We start from the raw sequence: 23,806 nt of genomic DNA on the forward strand, positions 1-23,806 counted from the left end.
ATTTATTACCATTTGTACCAAGTATTTTCGACCCTTCTTCAATGTACTCCAGTAAAATGCGATGAATAAAATGCTCTTCCTCACCTAATTTTGGATTCAGATAAATGTAAATAATAATAAAAATTAAAAAAACGTGATAAAAGTGGACCTTCTGCACAAAAAGCATACGTGATAACCGCTGTTCCACGGCAACTGTAATGATCGTGGTGAAATATCTATATACATTTAGTAAGTAGGGTGGTAGGTTATTTTCGTTACGGAATTTCTGGATTTGGTCTCCACGCTCAAGGCCCGCGATAGAATCTATGCAATAGCTGAATAAAGCCGTGTTACCAACTAAGCACTCACGTGTTACTGAAGAGCTAGGAGCCTTGTTAGATTTTTTGATATTTTTTTTTTCTCGGAATAGCTGACGGTATAACTTCACCTTTTTTTAAAGTTGGCATTTTCTCTACCTAAAATAAAAAAATGCCGTTATTAATATGTAATATAATTAATATTATTTTTTCAAGTGAGATTATATATATTTAACAAATAATGATATAATGTTATACTTTGATATTATTATTAATCAGAATATAAGCACTTACACTTTTTACAGGTCAGGTCATTATCTGGTTTTTGATGTTCTCTTTTATTCTTATATATTAATGAAAGAGTAAAATGTTCCTGGGATTCCGCTATTTTATTTGACTGATTTTTATTTTCATTACATATTTTATTTATAATTAAGTTCATTGTCCATTCGCACATTTTAAAATTTTCACTCATTAATAAAATAATTGATAATAAGAAATTGAAGGTTATATTATTATTATCACATATAAATATGACGTTGTTATTGAATGTGGCTGTATGGGCTCGAACCCTTTGCCTATCCTTATAATGGAAACGAAAACCAAAAACCAAGAACAAATTTACGAATGTCAGAAAACTTCTGAAATCTTTATATTATTTATTGCAATAGTAATAATAAATAAACAATTAAAATACTTGGAGATTTTTAAAGAATATAACAGCTTAAAAAATTCTTTCAATTGACTTTTGTACTGAGCGTTACTTCCGTCAGAAAAAAATTCTGAGTTACCCTTAAGTTGCGCCTAAAGAAGTTTTACTTCAAAAATGCATCGACGTACTTTAAAAAACTAGATCTACAATCGCTTAATAAAAGGTCACCAATAATGTCCAAGCGGCGTTATATTTACGTATACAGTTACTTAAACAAATAACATTAAAACATTCATTTAAATTAGCACCTTACATGGTGGCAGTAATGTTCAAACATGCACGGAACGCCGGAGGTCGTGGGTTCAAGTCCCGCATCGTTCATAAAATTTTGTTTTTAAAATTTTATTTGTGTATTAATCTAGAAGTGAGGGTTATCACTTTAAAAACATAACATATTGCTTAGATTTACAAGAGCGACATCTCAAGTCAATTTCCTAATATGCAAATATTGGGGTTGAGCAGGTTATCAACAGTAAAGTAGATCCTGTAGATGAAGCCACAACCTGAGAGTTGAACAAAGCAAACAAGACTTTTTAAAGAGGCATTACTCGAACGGTTAGTTCAGTTAGTAAGAGCACCGGCACGGAACGCCGGAGGTCATGGGTTCAAGTCCCGCATCGTTCATAAAATTTTGTTTCTCAAATTTAATTTGTGTATTAATCCTAGAATAGAGGGATATCACTTTAAAAACATAACATATTGCTTAGATTTACAGGAGCGACATCTCAAGTGAACTTCCTATTATGCAAATATTGGGGTTGAGCAGGTTATAAAATGTAAAGTAGATCCTGTAGATGAAGCCACAACCTGAGAGTTGAACAAAGCAAACAAGATTTTATAACGATACGTTACTCGAACGGTTAGCTCAGTTGTTTAGAGCACCGGCACGGAACGACGGAGGTCGTGGGTTCAAGTCCCGCATCGTTCATAAAATTTTGTTTTTCAAATTTTAAGCTATGTAATGTAAAGATAAAGTAATGTAATGGTAGCAAGAATTTTTAATAACTACGAATTTATAAGTGAAAGGATTACTGTGATGTCACAATAAAAATTATGTGAATGTTAGCAACAATAAAGCACTTATATGAATAAATCAAAGAGTATAATAATATATAGGGAAAAGAGAGCCCTCTCTACGCATTATGAGCTGTCTAGGCCCGGAAAATAACTATATATTAGCTCGAAATTATGAAATTCATTTTTAATGTTGTGACTTAATTAAATAACCAACTCTACTTTTTAATGTAGGTATTGCAATTTTTTACCATGTTGAAATTGCGCGTAGAGTTAGTTATTTAATTAAGCCACAACATAGAACATAAAGAATAGGATTTAGTAATGTTGGTATGAGTAATTGAAGTAATTGGGTGGGAGAAATAAAAAGCAATGTTTGCATATTATTTTTTATTTTTATAATGTTTATGTTTATCATAATATTGTTAGGCAGCTGTTTTTGTTTCGTCTTCACCCACATATGTTAATTTTCCTGACAAAATTCGTTTGATCGATCTGCACCACCTTTAAACCTTGCTTTGAAAGATTGTCCTTTTTTTCGCAAGCGCGATATTTCTGCTTGAAGTTGCTTGATCTTTGTGCGCTGTGGAGCCATTAGATCTGTGAAAGAATGTTTAATTTACAAATTGTATAGTATAATATATGTATTATATGGTATTAAATAAATGGACAATATGAAAAGGGATTCAGTCTTAAAGTCTATATATATAAAAATGATTTGCTGTTTGTTACTCTTGCTAAAACTTGAGAATGGCTGGATCGATTTGGCTAATTTCGGTCTAGAATTTTTTGTGGAAGTCCAGTAACGGTTTTGATAAGAAGAAGAATTTAATATGTACAGCACGACATCTGTCGAGTCAGCTAGTAATGAATAAAAATATATTCAAAATTTCATTCCCACACGGACATATATGTTCTCAATCCTATCAGGTACCAATGCAGCCTTCATCAAAAAAGACATTTGGCTCAATAGTCTTATGCCATGTCATGCATTAATCTGCCGTTATAAAATTACTGTCACATTTATGATTAATGTTTGTTAAATAAAGACCTTTCGAATTTCTTATTATGTTTAATTTCTTATGAGTGTTGTAATATTACATCAAAGCCCGCCATTGTCAGGTGTGCTACTCCCTAACTTTGCTGACTCACATACTACAAAATAAATGATGGGCCATGACAAGAATCTTGCTGATTTTTGTCCCCAGCTCCGGGACTATGAGGGAACTACTTTGCCCACCTAGACAAAAGATCATAAACTATATTAGATTTCATACAAATTTATTCAGCACTTTTTGGATAAAAAAGTATAAAAACAATATTTTCAAAAGAAATCAGAATCTTTCCCATTTGTAATATTAGTATAATAATATTAATACCTTTTCCAGCTGTTGTTTTAGGCTTGCTAATAAAACTATAATTATGTTCCAGCATCAAGCACCTTGAGATGCATCTGAAATTGGAAATAATACTTATGTAGTTTGTTGCCCACTTTGTCAGAGTGAATGTTAACTATACTTTTCAAATCATTTCAATTGTCAATTTCAATCAGACGATAATGGAGAAAAATAAAAATAAAACCAAAAATCAAATCATAATAAAGTAGCACTCAGAAAATGTAGAACCAGGGCAGCATTTCTTAAGAGTCTAGAGCTCAAATTAAATCACAAGTTGAAATAAGCTGTCAAACAAAACCATTATAGAAAAAAAGACATACCGACACTACTCACAAAATTTAAAATTATAAAATTTTGTTTTTATATTAGATAGAAATATATTATATTATATAATATTTTGGTATGTGTTCAAAACAAAATATAATCATTAATTTATATATTTATTATTTTTTATAATAGCCAACAAATTGAAAAAAATATATGAAATTTACCTGCAGCCACAGGTTGGAATGTTGTTGAAGTTGATGCTTTTTCTAAAATAAAGTTGCTCACATATGGCTCTGTAAATAATAAATATAATAATAGATTAATGATTATTTGTATGCCACAGAGACTTTTATTGTGATTTGTAAAGTCTTATGTAACTGAAATGAAATTATGAAGACTATATTATATGAAAACATGACATAAAGATCAAGATCAAATGAGGGATTTTCAATCAATAACATTTTATGGGCCCAAGATTTTACAATTACAACCAAGAAATACATCAAAATTTTGAATGTGTATGTCCATAAATATCAATAATTTTAAGAAGATACATAAAAGACATGGGATTAAAAGCAGAACAAAATCAAATTGTCAATGCCCTTTGAATGAGTTTGACTTTATATTCTTTCTGAATATTTTATTTGAAATAGGATATAATATCACTTACAGAAAGTCAATACTACCTATTGGAAAAAGTATAACTCAGACCTGAGAAGTAAGGGCATAAGATACTCAGCGGGCTTCTTTTTTTTTACATAAAAATATGGTGACAATTAAATCATACAATAAAATTTATTATTTAATACCCTGAGGGTGGCCGCTCCATGCCATTTCTGTGGTATCATTAAGAATGTCACTTATGTCATAGTAACCTATATGACATTGTAAATAAGTTTTAAAAATTATTTACCTGAACAGTCTTGCTGTATTATTGTAGGCAGTAAATGTTGTGTGGATGAAGCTTGTCCTAAGATTACTTGACTCTGTAGTTGTCCTGAAAATTAATGTGAATATGTAAAGATTATGTTTCATTATTTAATGATTATCATAGATATTGAACCAGTTTCAGCTAGAAATGCAACCATTGAATTTTGTAATCACAACTGTGTAAGAAAATCAGGTGTTTCCAGAATGATACAATATACCTTCAAAAAAACCATCAACTCAACAAAGATTCTTAGTGGTGTGACTAAATCTGACAGAGTAAGGAAAAGAATCGAATATTAACTTAATATGTGTTAAATTAGGGGACTTACCAAGCAGATGAAGCATCGTAACTGCCAATGTGCTTAGCCATTGATTATGATTTCTGTGTCTGTCAGAAAAGTGTATATCACAAATTCTCTTCTTCTTCACACAACATTCAAGATCAGATGTTTAAGGGTTTCCACCAACAAGACTGACCCAAGTTTTAAACTGCTCAGGAATTTGACAGCATCTGGGAAACTATGCATTGGAATCTCTGAAAATAATAAATAACATTATTAAATAAATTGAGTGACTATTAAAGCCATCAGACAAATTGTGATAACCTAGTGTTATGACCATTGGGCTAGTATTAGATTTTGGACTCATATATTGACTTTTCTCTTGATAAAAATGGTGTCAGAAGCCAGCACAGCTGTCAATTATTATTAAACAATATAAGTCAGGGGGAGTCTGAAGTCTGACATAAGGTGATTTGAGGGATTGGAGTTTAATCATTGGAGCAAGATACAGAAAACCGGTATGTTTATAATAGTTTTAACCATGATTGCAAATTCAATCTACGGACCGGTAGTAGAACCTGAGAGTAGAACAAACCTTATATGATACTTTATTTATCACAAGATTAGTCAATAAACTACACTATTAAGATTTAAGAGAATAATTTACTTACCACGGAGCGCACAACCGAAAGCACAACGTCTCGGCATTACAGCAAAGTTCATAAATTCCACAAACAAAAGTGTCTCTATCACAAAAAGTAGAAATACACAGAATAACTAAGATAAGATAGATAAGATTTTTGGAGTGAAAACGCAACAGCAAGGCGGAGGAGCACAAGGCTCGACTCGACGCACTTAAACTTCGATTTCAATACCAAAAATATGCAAAATGGAACACGAGAGCTACATACATGCGCAAAGTGCAAACGCTAGAAGTAGCCGCCATTTTATGACCAGTGGGCAGGTTTCAAAGCGAGTGACAGCTGACAAAGCTTTAATTTTGGGGCCAACTATCAGATGGCACTACAGTTTTCTGAAAACGTCTCTATAAGGCGACTGTCCCACCCCTGGAATAAATTCTAACGGAACAGTATCTTCAACGAACCGTATGTTTTTATCCTTTCTGACTACTTGTGTCGCACAAAAATGGACTTAACAAGTTCTTGCATATTTACTTGGCGCCCATAAATCTGTTCATCCTGTTGCATTTATTCATTGTATTTTATTTTTGGATCTAATGGACACCTGAAATAGAATATTTTTATTTTTTATTTTATTACATATAATTATGATGCTCTTTATTGTATTATCAATAATAGAAACACGTCCAAATGTCGTTCTAATTTACTTTCTCCGTACAAATACTGTTGTATATAATCACTAATAAAAAAATCTGCTATATGCTATTTTAATAAAATTGGCAAAAAAACATCTTCTAAACAAAAACCCTATAACATGGGTAAAACTGTGGCACTATGTTATGGCAGCATTCTCGTTGTCACTGTTTTGTGTTATGTTTACTTTACGATACGATAAATTTAATGAAAATAGGTGACTATGGATAAAAAATCAATAGTTTTTGAAGGAATATTTCATAAAATATATATTTAAGTTGAGCTCGTTGGACATTATATTGAAAATGTTAGGTTTTAGAGACTGAGCGTTTGGAGATTAAATAAAACAACTGCTTGACTGTGAGGAATATGTGGAAGATATATTATTTATTAGAAAGTTACATGATATATACAAAATCCTTTAAACTAGTTACCTAATTACAATTGTTACTTAAAAAATATTTATAAGTTCAGGGTTTGTGTAAACTAGCGTCGAATCTCGATCATACGATGTCAATGAGCATTTAGCACCTACTCTTTCGCTCATTGATTAAAATTGCATGAATAGTGATCGACCCCCGACGCGTCAGTCAAGTACGCTCGGCCTTGCTGTGCAGTTCGATCGTAGAAATAGTAATCGTGCGTAATAACTGTAATAAGCGTATGCCGAAAGATTCGTTCTGACAAGAACATTTTATTTTGTATAACGTAATATTAGCTCTGATAAGAACCATTTCATAATGCTGTACATCAACTCATAGAATCATACAGATCACCAGTTTAGTCATCTCAGTGAAGTTTCAAGCATCGTACTTTCTCTCGACGATCGCAGATATACTCATGTGATCAGTCATATGCTCTGCGTTACACAACCGCACAGCAAGGCCGTGCGAGCGTCCTCGAATGAAGCGTCGGGACTCGGGGTTTTTTTTTTTTTTTTGAGAGGAGGAAATACTGTTACGTATTTACGCCCCGGAACGGGGCGTAATGTCGGACTCGAGTGTCCGCGTAAGCGGACACCCCATACCGACTAAAACCTCCTCTGTGCTGTTAGCAGCCCTGGCTTTCACAGCGAAGTAGGACGTGGGCCGTGGAGGCCGCAAAGACTACGCAACAACAGTCGCGGGGCGTCTCCTAAGGAGACTCGAACCTCAGACCAGCTGTGTGCTTGTGGGAAGGAGAGAGAATGAAAATGAAAATGAAGATGAAATGAAGATGAAAAGATGAGAAGAACACACTCGCCGGCGAGTGTGGTGTTTAGTGTAATGTATGTAAGTGTGTGTGTATGTGTTTATGATTGTATGTATGTATGTTTGTATGTGTGTAAGTAGTGTAAATGTTAGTGTGCATGTATGTTTGTGTTTGTGTCTGTTTGTGGAGTGTGTTTGTGATTGTGTTAGTGGTATATGTCAGTCCGTCAGTCAGTCCGTGTGTGAGTGAGTGTAGTGAAACGATTACAGGACGAGGACTAACGTCTCGTCGGGTATCAAAACAATGTGTGGTGTATCTAGGGTGCGGGCCGCTGGCCATCGTCAGAGTGACGAGTGCCAGTGGTTTGCGGTGGTTGACCGCGCCTACGCCTGCGAAGGCGGTGTGTGCGTGTCTGTGTCGGTGTTTGTGTGGGTGTCGCGTTCGCGATGGTGATGTCGTCATCCGGGTCTACCGTTACGTGTCTGGGACGTCTTATTGGGTTGAGACTATGGTGAAGGGGGGTGTACCCGCATGCCTTCCTAACCAAGATGTTGGAATGGTTAGGCGCCTTGTCAAAGAAGCGTCGCGAGATCTCTTTAAAGTGTTGAGCTATCGTCGGAAGCTCTAGGTCGCGGTGAAGGTCAACGTTTCGGATGAACCACGGGGCTCCGGTTGCCATGCGCGTGAATTTATTTTTAACTACTTGCAAACGACGTAAGTAGCTCGGTCAGGTGTGCGCGAAGACGACGCTTGCGTATGACAGTATGGGCCGTACGATGGTTTTGTACAGCGTCACTTTGTGTTTGAGCGGAAGTTTGCTTCGCCCACACACAAGTGGATAAAGGCGACTGAGGACAAATCGGGCTCTATTGCATACCGTATCAATATGTTAATTGAAGTTCATATTGCTGTTGAACGTGACTCCTAAGTATTTGTAATCCTTCACCCACGGTATGGGTGTTTCATACAGTCCACTCCCAGTTGATACAGCTTGAATACTAAGCCGTTGTGCCATACCTTGTCGAAGGCCTTCGCGACATCGAAAAACACGGCTGCCGTGGTAGCGTGAAATTGACGCTACTTGTAAATATTTTTAAGTAACGATTGTAATTGGGTAACTAGTTTTAAGGATTTTGTATATATATCGTGTAACTTTTTAATAAATCATATCTTCCATATATCTTCCACATATTCCTCACAGTCAAGCAGTTGTTTTATTTAATCGCCAAACGCTCAGTCTCTAAAGTGGTGACCCCTAACAAGAACACCGACGGAAGGAACCCGAACAAGAACGCCGACGGAAGGAAGCCAAAGCAGAATACACCGAACCTCTGCCCGGCTACACATTGAAGAACAGCTTCACCAGCTCGCCGAAACGACGAATCTCTGCTCGAGGAATATCAACCCGACGAAGAAATGGAAGACACAAACCAGGCTCAGCCACTCCCAGCCCCAACCGCGACAGAAATCTCCAGCATTTCACTGTCGATGCGCATACCACCATTTTGGCGGGAAAATCCGCGATTGTGGTATCACAGCTTTGAAGCCGCCACCGATGATCTCAAGAGGAGTCAATCCCAGCTGACACAGATGGTGCCCGTCCAATTAGAAAAGGCTGACATCGAACAAACCTCCTACATCCTATTTAACATACCGAGAGATAAACAATATTCAGCAATCAAGGAACGTCTCATATCGGTGTATGAAGAATCCGACAGCCGCAAGTTCCAGAAGCTACTCGCCGAGATGGAGCTTGGAGACCAGAAGCCTTCACAGCTACTGCGACGCATGCGCACCTTGCAAGGGACAAGGTTACTGACTCCACCCTCCGCATGATGTGGAGTAAGCTGCTGCCAGTCCACGTCCGCTCCGTGCTCGCCGTCAGCGAGTCATTCAGTGCGAAGTCTAGGCTGGAGGAACTAGCGTTGCTTGCTGACACGATGATGGAACAAATCCAGGAGGTAGCAGCCGTCTCCAGCCAGCCACCAGCATCAGGTCCAGAATCATCGACCTTATTAACGAGATACGGAAACTATCACTAGAAGTCGCCGAACTCTAGTCAAGGCCATCTCAACACTATCATCGCCACCGATTTCGCTCGTCATCTCGCAATAGAACTTCCTCACAACACCGTTCCCGCACACTCAATAGCTCACCAACACTTTACTGTTATTACCATCGCCGATTTGGTAGTGAAGCACGACGTTGTACTACGCCCTACAGCTTCAAGGAAGAGCCATCGGGAAACTAGAACGGACGCTAGCTGCGGCGGAACCCGGCGTCCTTCACTCTTCATACCGCCTTTTTGTCACAGACAAGAAAACAAAGATGTCATTCTTAGTAGATACCGGTGCTAATATATCCGTCCTACCAAGAAAACAAGGCCAGAAAGCAACGCCTCTACCATTTAAATTGTACGCTGCAAACAACACAACAGTTTCAACTTATGGTGAGAAAACATTAGAACTCGATCTCAACCTTCGTCGACCATACAAGTGGAAGTTTATTGTAGCTGACGTCACGAAACCAATATTAGGTGCCGATTTTCTCAACCACCATCAACTTATCGTAGACTTAAAAAATCGAAGATTAATTGATGCCGTCACAAATTTAAAAATCAACGCGCCAATAATGTCAACGACCTCACCCACAATACGAAGTATCGATATACAGGCCCCGTACCACGCGATACTCGCCGAATTCCCACGAGATTAACATCGATGCAATTATCGCCAAAAATTAACGTGGAACATTATATTGAAACACAAGGACCTCCACTACATTGCCGTGCTCGTCCCATTCCACCTCATCGTTATGAAATAGTGAAGAAAGAATTCGAAAACATGATGCAACAAGGACTCTGCAGACCGAGTAAAAGTCCATGGTCTTCACCACTCCATATAGTACCTAAGAAGAATGGAGATATACGGGTATGCGGTGATTATAGACGATTGAACAGCATAACCAAACCCGATCGTTATCCAGTGCCGAGAGTCAAGGACTTCACCCATCATCTCTCTGGCAAAACAATATTCTCCACAATCGACCTCAACCGCGCTTACCAACAATTGAAGACCAGGGAACAGGACATAGAGAAAACAGCTATCATCACACCAATGGGTTTATTCGAATTTTCTCGCATGTGTCCTGGTCTGAAGAATGCGGGACAAACATTTCAGCGATTTATTCACGAAGTGCTCCGTGGATTAGACTACGTTTTCCCATTCATCGACGATTTGCTCATAGCCTCAGCAAACGAGACTGAGCATCGCGATCAACTAAGAACAGTTCTTAGAAGATTGGAAGAAAACGGTATCACTATCAACCCCGCAAAGTGTAACTTTGGCAAAACGGAAGTCAAATTTCTTGGATACATCGTATCAAAAAACGGTATACAGCCACCAGAAGAGAAGATTAAAGCCATTACAGAATATTCAAAACCGAAAACTATAGAAGGTTTAAGACGATTTCTAGGCATGTTAAATTTCTATCGTGACCACATACCGAATGCCGCATCAATACAAGCTCCGCTAAACGCTTACCTACACCATGTCAAGAAACGTGATAAAACAATAATTAAATGGACCGACGAAGCATCACAATCATTCGAAGAGAGCAAGAATAGTATATCCAAAGCTACCTTACTCGCTCACCCATCACATGATGCCCCTATCGCAATATTCTGCGATGCGTCTGACAATGCAGTAGGTGCAGTCCTACAACAATACATCGAAAATAATTGGCAACCACTTGGTTACTTCTCAAAGAAATTCTCAGAGGCGGAGAAGAAATACTCAGCGTATGACAGAGAACTCTCAACCGTCTATAAGTCAGTGAAACATTTCCGTAAGATGTTTGAAGGACGTGAATTAATTATATTCACAGACCACAAACCCCTCACATTCGCTATGAATAAAACACATACTGCAAACGAAACGCCACGCCGAACGCGCCAATTATTATTCATCAGTGAATTCACAACCGATATTCGACAGATCAGTATAAGGAAAAAACAATATTATTGCCGACGCATTAAGTCGAATAGAAACAATAACAGTGTCACCTACGATCGACTACAGCGAATTATCAATCGCACAAGAGAGAGACAGCAGCATAACACAACTCATTCAACAACCAAACTTAACCTTCAAGAAAATAAATGTACCTAACACGAACCTAGAATTATATTGCGAAACATCAACAAGTCATATACGTCCTTACATACCTACAGAATTCCGCAAACAAATTTTTAATAGTGTTCATAATATTACTCACCCAGGAATACAAACATCACGTAAATTAATATCTCAAAAATTCTTTTGGCCATCAATGAATATCGACATCGGGAAGTGGAGTAAAACTTGTATAAATTGTCAGAAAAGTAAAATACAACGCCACACAGTCAGCAAAATTCAATGTTTTGACGCAAGCGATCGTTTTCAGCATATACACATAGATATTGTTGGACCTCTACCTACCTCTGCTCAAGGACATCGTTATCTGATAACAATGATCGACAGACATACTGGTTGGCCTGCGGCAATACCTAGCGACAACATAACAGCCGAGACAATTGCATATATCATATACAATCACTGGATCTCAAGATTTGGATGCCCAGCGACACTAACAAGCGATCAAGGTCGACAATTCGAAAGCTCTCTGTTTACCAACCTCATGAAAACTATGGGAGTTAAACGGATACGAAGTACTAGCTATAACCCAAAGAGTAACGGAAAGGTAGAACGCTTTCATCGTTGCTTGAAGACAGCCCTTCGTTCAAGGTTAACGAACACCTGTGCATGGGTCAATGAACTACCAACCGTATTATTAGGCCTGCGCGCAGTTCTACGATCGGACACAGGCGTTAGCGCCGCCGAACTAACATACGGCTATAACCTTCGTCTACCAAGTGATTTCTTCGACATAAACACACAAACATCATCTACCTCACTGGATCATACCTACGTTGATAAATTACGTACCCATATCGCAGCTAATAAACCACACTCACCTACTTCACATCGTTATAACAAACACATATTTGTTCATCAAGACTTACATACATGCAGTCATGTGTTTATTAGAATAGATTCAGTAAAACCACCATTACAAACACCATATGAAGGACCGTACCGTGTTATCAAACGAAGCGGTAAAGTTTATACCATTCAGTTACCAGGTCGACAAACAAACATATCGATCGACCGTTTAAAACCTGCATATTTATTAAATGAAACTGAAGAAAACAATACATTATATTCATTACCTTTACCTGTACAAGTTACCCAAAACCTTACCGATACCATACCTAACAAACATACCACCAATAACCAAAATACCACGTTACCGGACCCTACGAACAACTTGACGTCCCAGCCTATCAAAATGTCAAGGATAGGCCGACACATCAAGCTGCCGGTGCGTTTCCCCATTCCGCGACCTTCTCAAGAGAGGACTCGATAGAAGACACAAGTTTCTCCCGGCACTGGTCGACGATTTCCCGAGAGAGACCTGCAGGGCCAGTGTATACGGCATCACCAGTGCTCTCGGGAAGCCCAAATGATGAAAGTTTAGAGAGGAGCGCCTTATGCCAAACACGATCAAAGGCCTTCGCTATATCCAGGCTAACTGCCAGGCCTTCTCCCTTGCTTTCAATAGCCGCTGCCCATCTATGTGTTAGGTATACCAGAAGATCACCTGCCGACCGACCATGGCGAAACCCGTATTGTCGGTCGTTGATCAACTGGTGACCCTCTAGATATACCAAGAGCTGACGGCTAATTATGCTCTCCATGATTTTGGAGAGCAGGGAGGTAATAGCAATAGGCCTGTCGTTTGCCGGATCCGAACTGTCTCCTTTTTTTTGGTTCGGATGGACAAGGGCTGACTTCCATGAGTCAGGGACTACGCCTTTAGAATAAGAGTGCCGGAATAAACGCGTTAGCACCGGCGTCAACTCAGGGGCACACGTTCTAAGCACGATTGGAGAAATGCCATCCGGCCCGCTAGACTTCCTGACGTCCAACGAAAACAGAGCTCGCCTAACAGTTTTCTGTCTGAACTGTACTTCAGGCATAGAGCTCTGACACCGCGGGATGGTCGGCGGTATTTTTCCGTTGTCGTCAAGAGTCGAGTTGGAGGCGAAAAGAGTGCACAAGAGATCGGCTTTCTCTTTTGCCGTATGGGCCAGGGTGTCATTCCTCATGTGCAACGGCAGCATAGACAGCTGGCTGAAGTTACCAAGAGCAGCTTTCGACAACGACCAAAACTTGCGTGTTCCGGTCGGGTAGCTGGAAAGCTGCTCGCCGATTTTGACGACGTGTTTTGACTTTGCACGGGCGATTTGCCGCTTAAAAAATCTGGAGGCACGGTTGTATTTCCTCTTAAGAACTGTGCAGTTCGGATCCTTTGTGCCCAGCGCCGCAACCCAAGTTGGATACGCCTGTTTTTTGCAGTCAGATGCTGCTTTAACAGACGCATCGAACCAGGGCTGTGATCTGCCACCGATGGGTACTACAGAGTTTGGTATAAAAATATCCATACCCTGTAGTATCACATCGGCTACTGCAACGGCGCAGGCACTAGGATCATCCGAAGGGAAACAAACCCTGCCCCAACGGTAGGATGCAAAAAAGGAACGCATCCTATCCCAATCTGCTGACTTGTAGTGCCAAACGCGGCGGGTCGCTGGTGGTCTGCGACGTTGGCGATACCTGGTAACCATCGGGATGTGTAGTCAGCAGAAGATCCAATAAGGACGGCATGTGGCTATCCACATCCGGGAGCCGCGTTGGCGACTCAACCAATTGGGACAGACCATACGCCAATGCAAAATTATGCACAGATCGCCCTGTGTAGTCTGTAGTACGTGATCCAAGCCATTCGGCATTGTGCCCCCTGTAATCACCCAAGTCTACGATTTCAGCGGAGGGGATCTGTGCAAGTACGTCGTCAATTGCCGCTTGAACGCAGCCCATGAGATGATCGGTTTCTGCGTTACCACTATGGGACCTGTAGACACACGCATAGATGCGGACGCGGTCCTCTAAATCTACGCGGAGCCAGAGAGTGGACAGGTCCCTACCCTCAAAATTGCCGAGACTTAAAAAATATTTACAAGTTCAGAAAATACACACCAATACTAAAGCTTACATTTTAACCAATAGTAAAACGTTTCATTCAATAAGAATTGAGAATAATATTATGTGTCTATCTCGCTCTAAAACTAATGCTATCGCAGTTTGTGTAAACTCGCGTCGAAACTCGATCATACGATGTCAATGAGCATTCAGCACCTACGCTGTTGCTCATTGATTAAAATTGCATGAATAGCGATCGACCCCCGAGTCCCGACGCTTCACTCGTCAGTCGAGTCCGCTCGGCCTTGCTGTGCGGTTGTGTAACGCGGAGCATATGACTGATCACGTGAGTATATCGATCGATCTGCGATCGTCGAGAGAACGTGACGATGCTCGTACATTGATGAGATTATTACTGGTGATCTGTATGATTCTATGAGTTGATGTACAGCATTATGAATTGGTTCTTATCAGAGCTAATATTACGTTATATAAAATAAAATGTTCTTGTCAGAACGAATCTTTCGGCATACGCTTATTACAGTTATTATGCACGATTACTATTTCTACGATCTATAATGCTACGTTACAAGTTAGATATTAGACATATGTATTAATTGATATTATTGGTTGTAGGTACAGCTAGAGGAGTCCCCTTCAAGTGAAACGCACCGGCAACTTGATGAGTCGCACTGTCCTTGACATTTTGATAGGCTGGGACGTCAAGTCGTTCGTAGGGTCTGTCAGCTACAAGGTGAATAGTAATACTTACGCGTGGAAGCGAGGGGATATAGAAATACGTTTAACACACCAAATATGTTTCAAAACAATAAATTCACAAAAATACTATTCGCCAACCTGATCTGTCATGTCATCATGACAGATCTTTGTCTAATTGTCCCAAAATATGACTTTTGGCCAAACAAATAACTGGGTTACGCGATAGAGATTCAAGATCAATAGCTTTGTCCCGTTCTATCTCAGCCGTAGTTGTATATCGCTTGTCCTTTCTATTTGTAATGAAGTTACCGACACTACTTCTGTAGCCTTAATATTCAAAGTTCTATCTCACAAGCGGCACGGCAGCCAGTTGGCTATTGTTCTCAGTCTACGAGTATGCACTTGTTGTGCAGTTTGTCGTTGAGTAAATTTATTCTTTGGTGTTGTATGACAACTGACAAATGACAACAGACTTGACAGCGGCTTTGAGTTTGATTTATGTTGCTTTAGGTATGTACCTACTATGTTCGATTTGTGCTTTAGTAAATTGTAATATTTTTATTTTAATAACAAAATGGGTTGAAAATTATATATGAAATGAAAGTGTTTGTGATAAAGTAAAAGTAAATCCAACAAGTAATTTTAAGATGTGATCATGGCCGCAACTGTGAAAATATTTGTGATCTCACTGTGGCTTCCGTACACAATGGTGTATGGGTTTGACTTCATATCACAATACCCAATGCACTCAAATGAAACATTCCAGTTTAATCATCTAGTTGTAGATCGAGTCAGTGGTCAAGTTTACGCTAGTTCTGTAAACTGGCTGCATCAACTGAGTCCCGATTTGAAACCACTGCATGTTATACGGACGGGACCTAAGCTCGATAATCCTATGTGCCATGCTAGCGGTTGCTCGTCGCCAGACATACAAACAACGTGGACAGACAATGTAAACAAAATTTTAGTGATAGATCAAGAGTCAAGAATAGTTATTGCTTGCGGGTCTATCGCGCAAGGGTCGTGTTACAAGTATAAATTGGGTGATTTATCAGCGGAACCAGAATTTTTTCCGGAAAGTGTTGCTGCAAATGATGCTGATGCATCTACTTATGCATTCATTGGCCCCGAGAGATATAGCTCATGGGACAGATCTAATGTCCTATATGTGGGAACAACATTTACAAATAATGGCGAATACAGACATGATGTACCTGCAATATCAAGCCGCGATTTGATGTCACTTCACTTAGCACAATTCACATTTTCAAAACAAAGTTTTATACAAATAGATGTTAAATACAGGGATAATTTTTTGGTACAGTATGTTTATGGATTTAATGCTAGTGACTATGCATATTTTGTTATAATTCAAAAACATTCCCATCTGGCTGGAAATGAAGAACTAGGCTATGTTACAAGACTAGCAAGGACTTGTGTTAATGATGACAACTATAACAGCTACACTGAAGTGACTCTGGAGTGCCATGTGAGAGAAGAATCGGCTAATGGTAAGAGTGATATTGTCAATTACAACCTTGTACAAGATGCTAAAATTGCAAAAGCTGGTGTGAATCTTGCATCTCAACTTGGTGTAGAACCAGGTGATCCAGTTCTTATTGCTGCATTTAGCCCATCCAAAGGCATCACTAATGAACCATTATCAAAATCAGCAATTTGTGTATACTCATTGCAGGAAATAGACATTAAGTTTAATGAAAATGTTCATATGTGTTTTAATGGTAGTACTAAAGCTCGAAATATGGGCTACATATCAGGTATGATATCAGATGGTAAGTGTCCTAGTGTTGGATCAGTGGGGAATATTCTTAATTTCTGTGAGGTAGGTCTTAAGATTAGTGGACTGTATCCTATCAAGACAATGTCAGCAATATCATTGAATAATACACTGGTGACATCAGTTACTGTGTCTGTTACTGGTCTGCATACAGTAGCATTTGTTGGCACTAATGATGGCACTCTCAAAAACATTTTGATTGACATGGAAAGATCTATTGAATATTATAGTAATTCTCTTTTACATGGTCAGAAAATATTGGCCGATTCCACCCTCTCTCCATACCAAAAATCCTTATATGTTCTAGCTAAAAACACAATAATTCAAATACCAACAGAAAAATGTGCAGAGCTTGGTAATTGTTCTTCATGTTTAGAATCAAATGATCCTCATTGTGGCTGGTGTTCATTAGAAAAAAGGTGTACTATTCAAAATATGTGTCAAAAAGGTACTCAAAGTGCACCTAGGTGGCTATCTCAATACACTGGTCAACAATGTATTGATTTTGAGCAAATTTTACCTGATAGAATCTCTTTAAATGAAGTCACAAATGTTCAATTAATTATTAGAACATTACCTGAACTACCTTTTGGGGCTAAGTACAAATGTGTATTTGGAAATCTACCTCCCATTGATGCTGCTGTAACATCCAATGGTCTAGCCTGCCCTACACCAGATATTAAAAATAGACCCAAAATACCACAGACCCAAGATCATGTATATGTGCCATTATCAGTACATTCATCAGAAACAAATAAGGATTTTGTTTCAAGAAATTTTGCTTTCTATGACTGTTCAAAACATACAACATGTCAAACCTGTATTATGAGTGAATGGGCATGTAATTGGTGTATTTATGACAATAAATGCACACATGATGTATCAGTCTGTCAGAGAAATATAATATCTGGGGAAAATAATCCAACAAAGCTATTAAATCATGGTATTGGACACTGTCCCAGAATAAGACAATATAAGAAGCCCATATTATTACCGAATAATGTTCCAAAGGAATTGGAACTTGAAGTTGAGAATCTTCCTCATTTGCAACCCGGTCACACAGGATTCCAATGTATTGTTAGTATTGAATTGGCAAATATGATTCTACCGGCAAGAGTTGAGTCAAATCACTTCATTGTTTGTGATAAAACAATGTATTCTTATGAAGAAGATGTTGGGGAATATAATGTAAGTGTTAAAGTTTTTTGGAATCACAAACACTACATTGATACAATTAATATTACCTTGTATAAATGTGAGATATTAGGCTCCCATAGAGATCATGCTGATTGTTCACTTTGCATAACTAGAAACTCTGTCTATCAGTGCACTTGGTGTGGCAATTCTTGCTCGTATAGTGAATCTTGTCTGGAAAATCCTGTCACTGAATGTCCTAAGCCTAGAATTGATATGATTAAACCACTTAGTGGCCCAATTGAAGGAGGCACTATATTAACAATAGAGGGAAGTAACCTTGGCTTAAGAGTTGAAGAAGTTACTGGAAAAGTTCGTATTGGAGAAGTTCTGTGTCAAATAGTCGATTTTGAAGTGTCTGTTAGTATAACATGTCGGACTGGGCCTTCAAATGGTTCTGGTATTTTACCTGTTATTGTAGAAAATGATGCTGGGTATACAGAATCATCAGTTCTCTTCAGTTATAAGAATATTATACTTCAAGGTGTGTATCCCAATCTAGGCCCAGTTTCTGGTGGAACACAGCTAGCAATAGGAGGACAGCATTTAAATATTGGTTCTTCAGTTTCTGCCTTCCTTGATGAACTTCCATGTGCTGTAAACAAAACCCAGACTTCAAACAGTAGATTAATTTGTATTACCCCCAAAGCTAGTACTCCTCAAATCATTCACTCTGTGACAGTAAGAATTGACAATGCAAATAGAACACTTTATGGAGATTTATTTAATTATACAGCAGATCCTACTATTATGGAAATAAAACCATTAAAAAGTTTTGTTTCTGGAGGCCGCATGATAACAGTTCATGGAACTTATTTACACACAATACAAAAACCACTGATGAAACTGTACTATGCAAATGAAGAAGTTCCTGTTAATTCTACTCCATGTGTTGTTTTAAACTCTAATCAGATGGAGTGTCCCAGTCCTGCAATTAATAAAAAGTATTTTGATATACTACAAGCTACCAAGTCTCAAACAAGTACTCCACAAATAGCCTTGAAAGTTGGATTCGTTATGGACAATGTAGAAACTATGCATGATCTGGAGAAGTATTTTAATCCTCCAAGGACCCATATGGTTTTTGTAGAAGATCCTCATGTTTATCAATTTCCAAATCGAATAAAGTCTTATAAAGGTGATCCTTTAGTAATAGAAGGGGAAAACTTAATAAGAGCAAGTGATGAAACTGACGTTATTGTGACAATTGGCACTCAAGCTTGCAATGTCACAAGTCTTACAATGCAGCAACTACTCTGTACTCCACCAGAGTTACAGCCTGATAACACAGATGAAAATGGCCTCCAAATTAGTGACATAAGCTTACCTTTGGTGGTTGTAAAGATTGGTAGGAATCTTAGATTTCCTATTGGATATTTACATTATGAATTATTAAGAAATTACAACTTTCCACCAGAAGCAATAGCTGGAATTGCAGCAGGAACATTCTTTTTGGTTCTTATATTCATGATTGTTCTGGTTATGTATAGACGAAGGAGTACGAAAGCTGAAAGAGAATATAAACGAATACAGATCCAGATGGATACACTAGAGAGCAATGTTAGATTGGAGTGTAAGCTAGCATTTGCAGAACTTCAAACTGATATGTCTGACTTGGCAGCTGATTTAGAACATTCTGGTATCCCAACCCTAGATCATGTAAATTACGTCATGAAAGTATTTTTCCCAGGTGTTTCCGACCACCCAATACTAAATCTTCAGCGTCAATTTATTAATACACCGAGGACCAATTATGACGCGGCTATGTTCCAATTTGAGCAGTTGTTAAACAATAAATCTTTTCTGCTGTCATTTATAGACACATTAGAAGCACAAAAATCATTTAACATTAGAGACAAAGTTAATGTTGCCTCCTTGTTGATGGTTATACTGATGGGTAAAATGGAATATGCTACTGATATACTCAAATCTCTTCTATTGCGTCTGATTGATAAATCAGTCTGTAATAAACATCCACAGCTGATGTTGAGGAGAACAGAAAGTGTTGTGGAAAAAATGTTAACAAATTGGATGGCATTGTGCATGTACTACTACCTGAAAGACTACGCCGGCTCATCTCTCTTCCTCCTGTTTAAAGCCATTAAACACCAGATAGAGAAAGGTGTGGTAGATGCTATTACTCACGATGCAAGATATTCATTGTCGGAAGAAAAGCTTCTCAAAGAACAGATAGACTATCAGATTGTTACCTTGCATGTTATTCAAGACGATTTTGATGATAAACTGCAGTGCAAAGTCTTAGATTGTGATAGTATATCGCAAGTGAAATCTAAAATATTAGATGCTTTATTTAAAAACACTCCGTTTAGTATGCGACCTTCCGTCCATGAAGTTGATTTAGAATGGCGGCACGGTAGAGGTGGCCATGTCACTCTACAGGACGAAGATGTTACGACTAAAACTTTAAATGGCTGGCGGAAGTTAAACACATTGGCCCATTACGGTGTTAAAGAATCAGCAATTATGTCTTTAATACCTCGGCAAAACGATAGCTTTAATACTCCATACAAAATTCCATGCAAGAACTGTACCGGTATATATTGCACTAATTCACATATACGTGTGTATAAAAACGACATAGCCGACCAAAATGTACATTATTACCACTTAGTAAAGCCTCTTGAATACCAACATATTATCAACAAATCATCCGAGCACAGCCATAAAGCGATTCCCGAAATATTTCTTACGAGATTGTTGTCCACTAAAGGGACCGTACATAAGTTCGTCGACGACTTTTTCAGTACAATATTGACTGTTAACGAGGTTCTCCCACCTGCTGTGAAGTGGTTATTCGATCTCTTTGACGAGGCAGCGAGATCTCACGGCATTATGAACCCCGAGGTAGTGCACGCTTGGAAGTCGAATAGTCTACCTTTGAGATTTTGGGTTAATCTCATTAAAAACCCTGATTTCATATTTGATATAAACAAAACCGCGACTGTTGATTCCTCATTATCAGTGATAGCCCAAACGTTTATGGATGCCTGTTCTTTATCTGAGCACCGACTTTGTAAAGATTCTCCATCCAATAAGCTTCTATTTGCAAAGGATCTCCCCACATATAGGGATATGGTGATACATTTTTATCAAGCAGTATCTCAATTACCTCAAGTAACCGACCAAGAGCTAAGTACTTCGATGCAACAGCTTTCTGTCGATCAACTGAACGAATTTGATACGCTATCTGCGTTAAAAGAATTATATATCTATGTCAGTAAATATAGAGAGCAAATTGTGTTAGGTTTAGAGAATAAAATGCACTTAGCTCATAAGTTAGATAACATAGCCTGCACTATGGATGGTGATCCTGCATCCATATGCTGACTAGGTGGTAAGATTTAATTTAATGGCAGTTAATAATTATTGTGATTTCTTTTATACATAATTTGTAAGAAAGCTTTAATTTATTGTGAAATACTCAAAACAAGATATTTGTAAAGAAAGACTGTTTATTACCAGTTCTGTATGTCTAGTTCTGAATGATAATTACTTAATATTAATAGATTATTTTTTTTATTGGATTATATCTATGGAAACAATGATAATATAGGTGACTCATAAAATTGATTTTGAATCCATTTAGAGTAAGATGGCTGCGTAAATTATATTGAGCACATGTCAGGATATAAATATAGACATTTTTAATTCCCAGTGGCCATAAGTCTATTGTTTTATTAGTTATTTTAATTTAATTAAATGTGTTTGATTTGAAAATTACAATGATTTGATCAAATTCTCAATTTTTCAGTCTGGCAACTGATTTTATATATTATATTGTTGTGGTAACTCAGATATTATATTGGCATGCTGAATTACTTAATATTTGGTGTGTGATTGCTAAGATAATATTACTATGTATTATTAGCTGTAACATTATTACTTATTATTTAAAATGTAAAGAGAATTTAAGCATTAAGAAAATGTTGTGATAGTTGTACTTGGAATAAAATAACGTTTACCGTAACTACTGTTACTATCTCGTATTTAGTGTTTGTTTTGATCTCCACTCAAACTGATATACTTACCTAAGAACTTTTTGTTTATAAAATTGATATCAACTAATATAGAGGCGTTGACACCATGCTTTCTATAAGTTCGCTTGAAATCGCTTACAGTTCGATGAATTCACTGTAGTTAACATCATAAATAGCAGAGGAAACTACCTCTAGAGTCTAGGCTCTAATTGTTTAGTATAGATACATCTGAGATAATTTATATGTCTAGGCCACGTTTATAACTTTAGTGTGTGTGCACTGCCCAAACAAGACGTTTTCACAGTTGCCACAATACGTATAAATTATCTGACTTGTTTTACTTTGATTTAATTTTGATGTGAACAATTTTTTACTGTTGCTGGAAAGCTTACCGCTTTAGGATACTCATGTTCTTTTAGGAAGCATCGTGTCTACAAGTTTATACCTACAAATTAATATTATTATCTTTTTTTTAAGTAAAATATAACAATGATACGTTTAATGGATGCTTTATAAGTTGGCAACGCTCTTGTATTCCTCTGGAGTTACAAGAGAGTGTGGGCTGCGGTGATCACCTACCTACCATCAGGTGACTCATTTGCTCGTTTGTCCTTCTCTTCCATTAAAAAAAAAATTAAACCATAAAATGTATTTCTTGTAATTATTATCGACGGCATTTTATTTTATACATTTTTGAATTGGGCCTCAGTATTTAATTATAGTATGGTTCCTAATTATTGCATTTATATCTATGTATTGAACTATGACGTCATTATTATTCCATTTACAATGTAATTTAATTATAGACATAAATTTAATTTGTTAATTCTAAGCGTAAATTCACCCGTCTCTTAAAATTTTATATTATTGACTTAGAAATATACTTATTTATCAAACATTTAAGCAGTATTTTTATTTTCAAACTAATATTTTTGATATTGTTGCGTTATATTTTTAAATGTCGAGTGTGGGATGAAACATCTAAAATCGTCAAATAGTAGATTGTTAACCGAGGGTCGAAAGAATCATTTCCCGAGGTATTTAGACTATAGTCCGAGTAGGAAATGATTCTTTTACCCGTGTTAAACACTGTACTTTTCATTTCGAATATGAGGAAAATAAAACTAGTTGTTTATCTAAACTATTTATTCATAATATATAATAATATTAGTAACACCTATTTAAAATTAATTGTCAAATTAGGACAATTCGTGAAATTAAAAGTTACATTTTTGTTTGGAATGTTAATGCTCTTTGATATATTATGACAAATTTGGCTGTTCTGGATATCTGTAAAAGTGGGAGACTGGTATTTCATCAGACGATGCATTCCATGGCGGATACTCCCTGGAAGTTGTCGGCTGAGGCGAATTAGGGCGTATTTTTATAGTTTCAGTTAATTTGGTTGAAATTTTAGTTTTATTTTGGACTGAATCTTCAATGTATCCTTCTGCGACTGTGCTGGATTTCCAGCCTCCATGTCTTTTTAACGTTGTCGTGTTTGCCCCAGCATCGGCTAAAAGTGTTGCAGACGTTCGTCTATAACAATGTCCGGGATACTGCTCACAGTTTGGTAAATTGAACTATGTTGC

The 23,806-nt window shown here is 37.6% G+C and overlaps 1 protein-coding gene and 1 long non-coding RNA gene across 4 annotated transcripts; one reads left to right on the forward strand and one right to left on the reverse strand.

Moving 5' to 3' along the window:
- Positions 1–2,397: 2,397 nt before the first annotated feature.
- Positions 2,398–5,674, reverse strand: LOC126972662 (uncharacterized). Of its 3 annotated transcripts, none has more exons than XR_007731180.1 (6): positions 5,569–5,674; positions 4,946–5,151; positions 4,600–4,683; positions 3,911–3,979; positions 3,402–3,475; positions 2,398–2,622 (listed from the first exon to the last, which is right to left on the reverse strand). It is a non-coding gene; the product is annotated as an uncharacterized LOC126972662 (long non-coding RNA). The 3 variants fall into 3 exon arrangements; XR_007731181.1 differs by lacking the exon at positions 5,569–5,674 and adding an exon at positions 5,222–5,528; XR_007731179.1 differs by lacking the exon at positions 5,569–5,674 and having other exon boundaries at positions 4,946–5,507.
- Positions 5,675–15,719: 10,045 nt separating this feature from the next.
- On the forward strand, positions 15,720–23,117 carry LOC126972622 (plexin-B). Its single transcript, XM_050819467.1, has one exon. The coding sequence runs from the start codon at positions 15,880–15,882 to the stop codon at positions 21,562–21,564; it is 5,685 nt and encodes a 1,894-aa protein (XP_050675424.1). The 5' UTR covers positions 15,720–15,879; the 3' UTR covers positions 21,565–23,117.
- Positions 23,118–23,806: the final 689 nt, after the last annotated feature.

This window comes from Leptidea sinapis, chromosome 27, assembly GCF_905404315.1.
Source record: "Leptidea sinapis chromosome 27, ilLepSina1.1, whole genome shotgun sequence".
Classification (NCBI taxonomy): Eukaryota; Metazoa; Arthropoda; class Insecta; order Lepidoptera; family Pieridae; genus Leptidea; species Leptidea sinapis.

Bases quoted from the DNA above. Each gene is read 5' to 3' on its own strand.
- LOC126972622 (XM_050819467.1), top strand. From the start codon at position 15,880: ATGGCCGCAACTGTGAAAATATTTGTGATCTCACTGTGGCTTCCGTAC.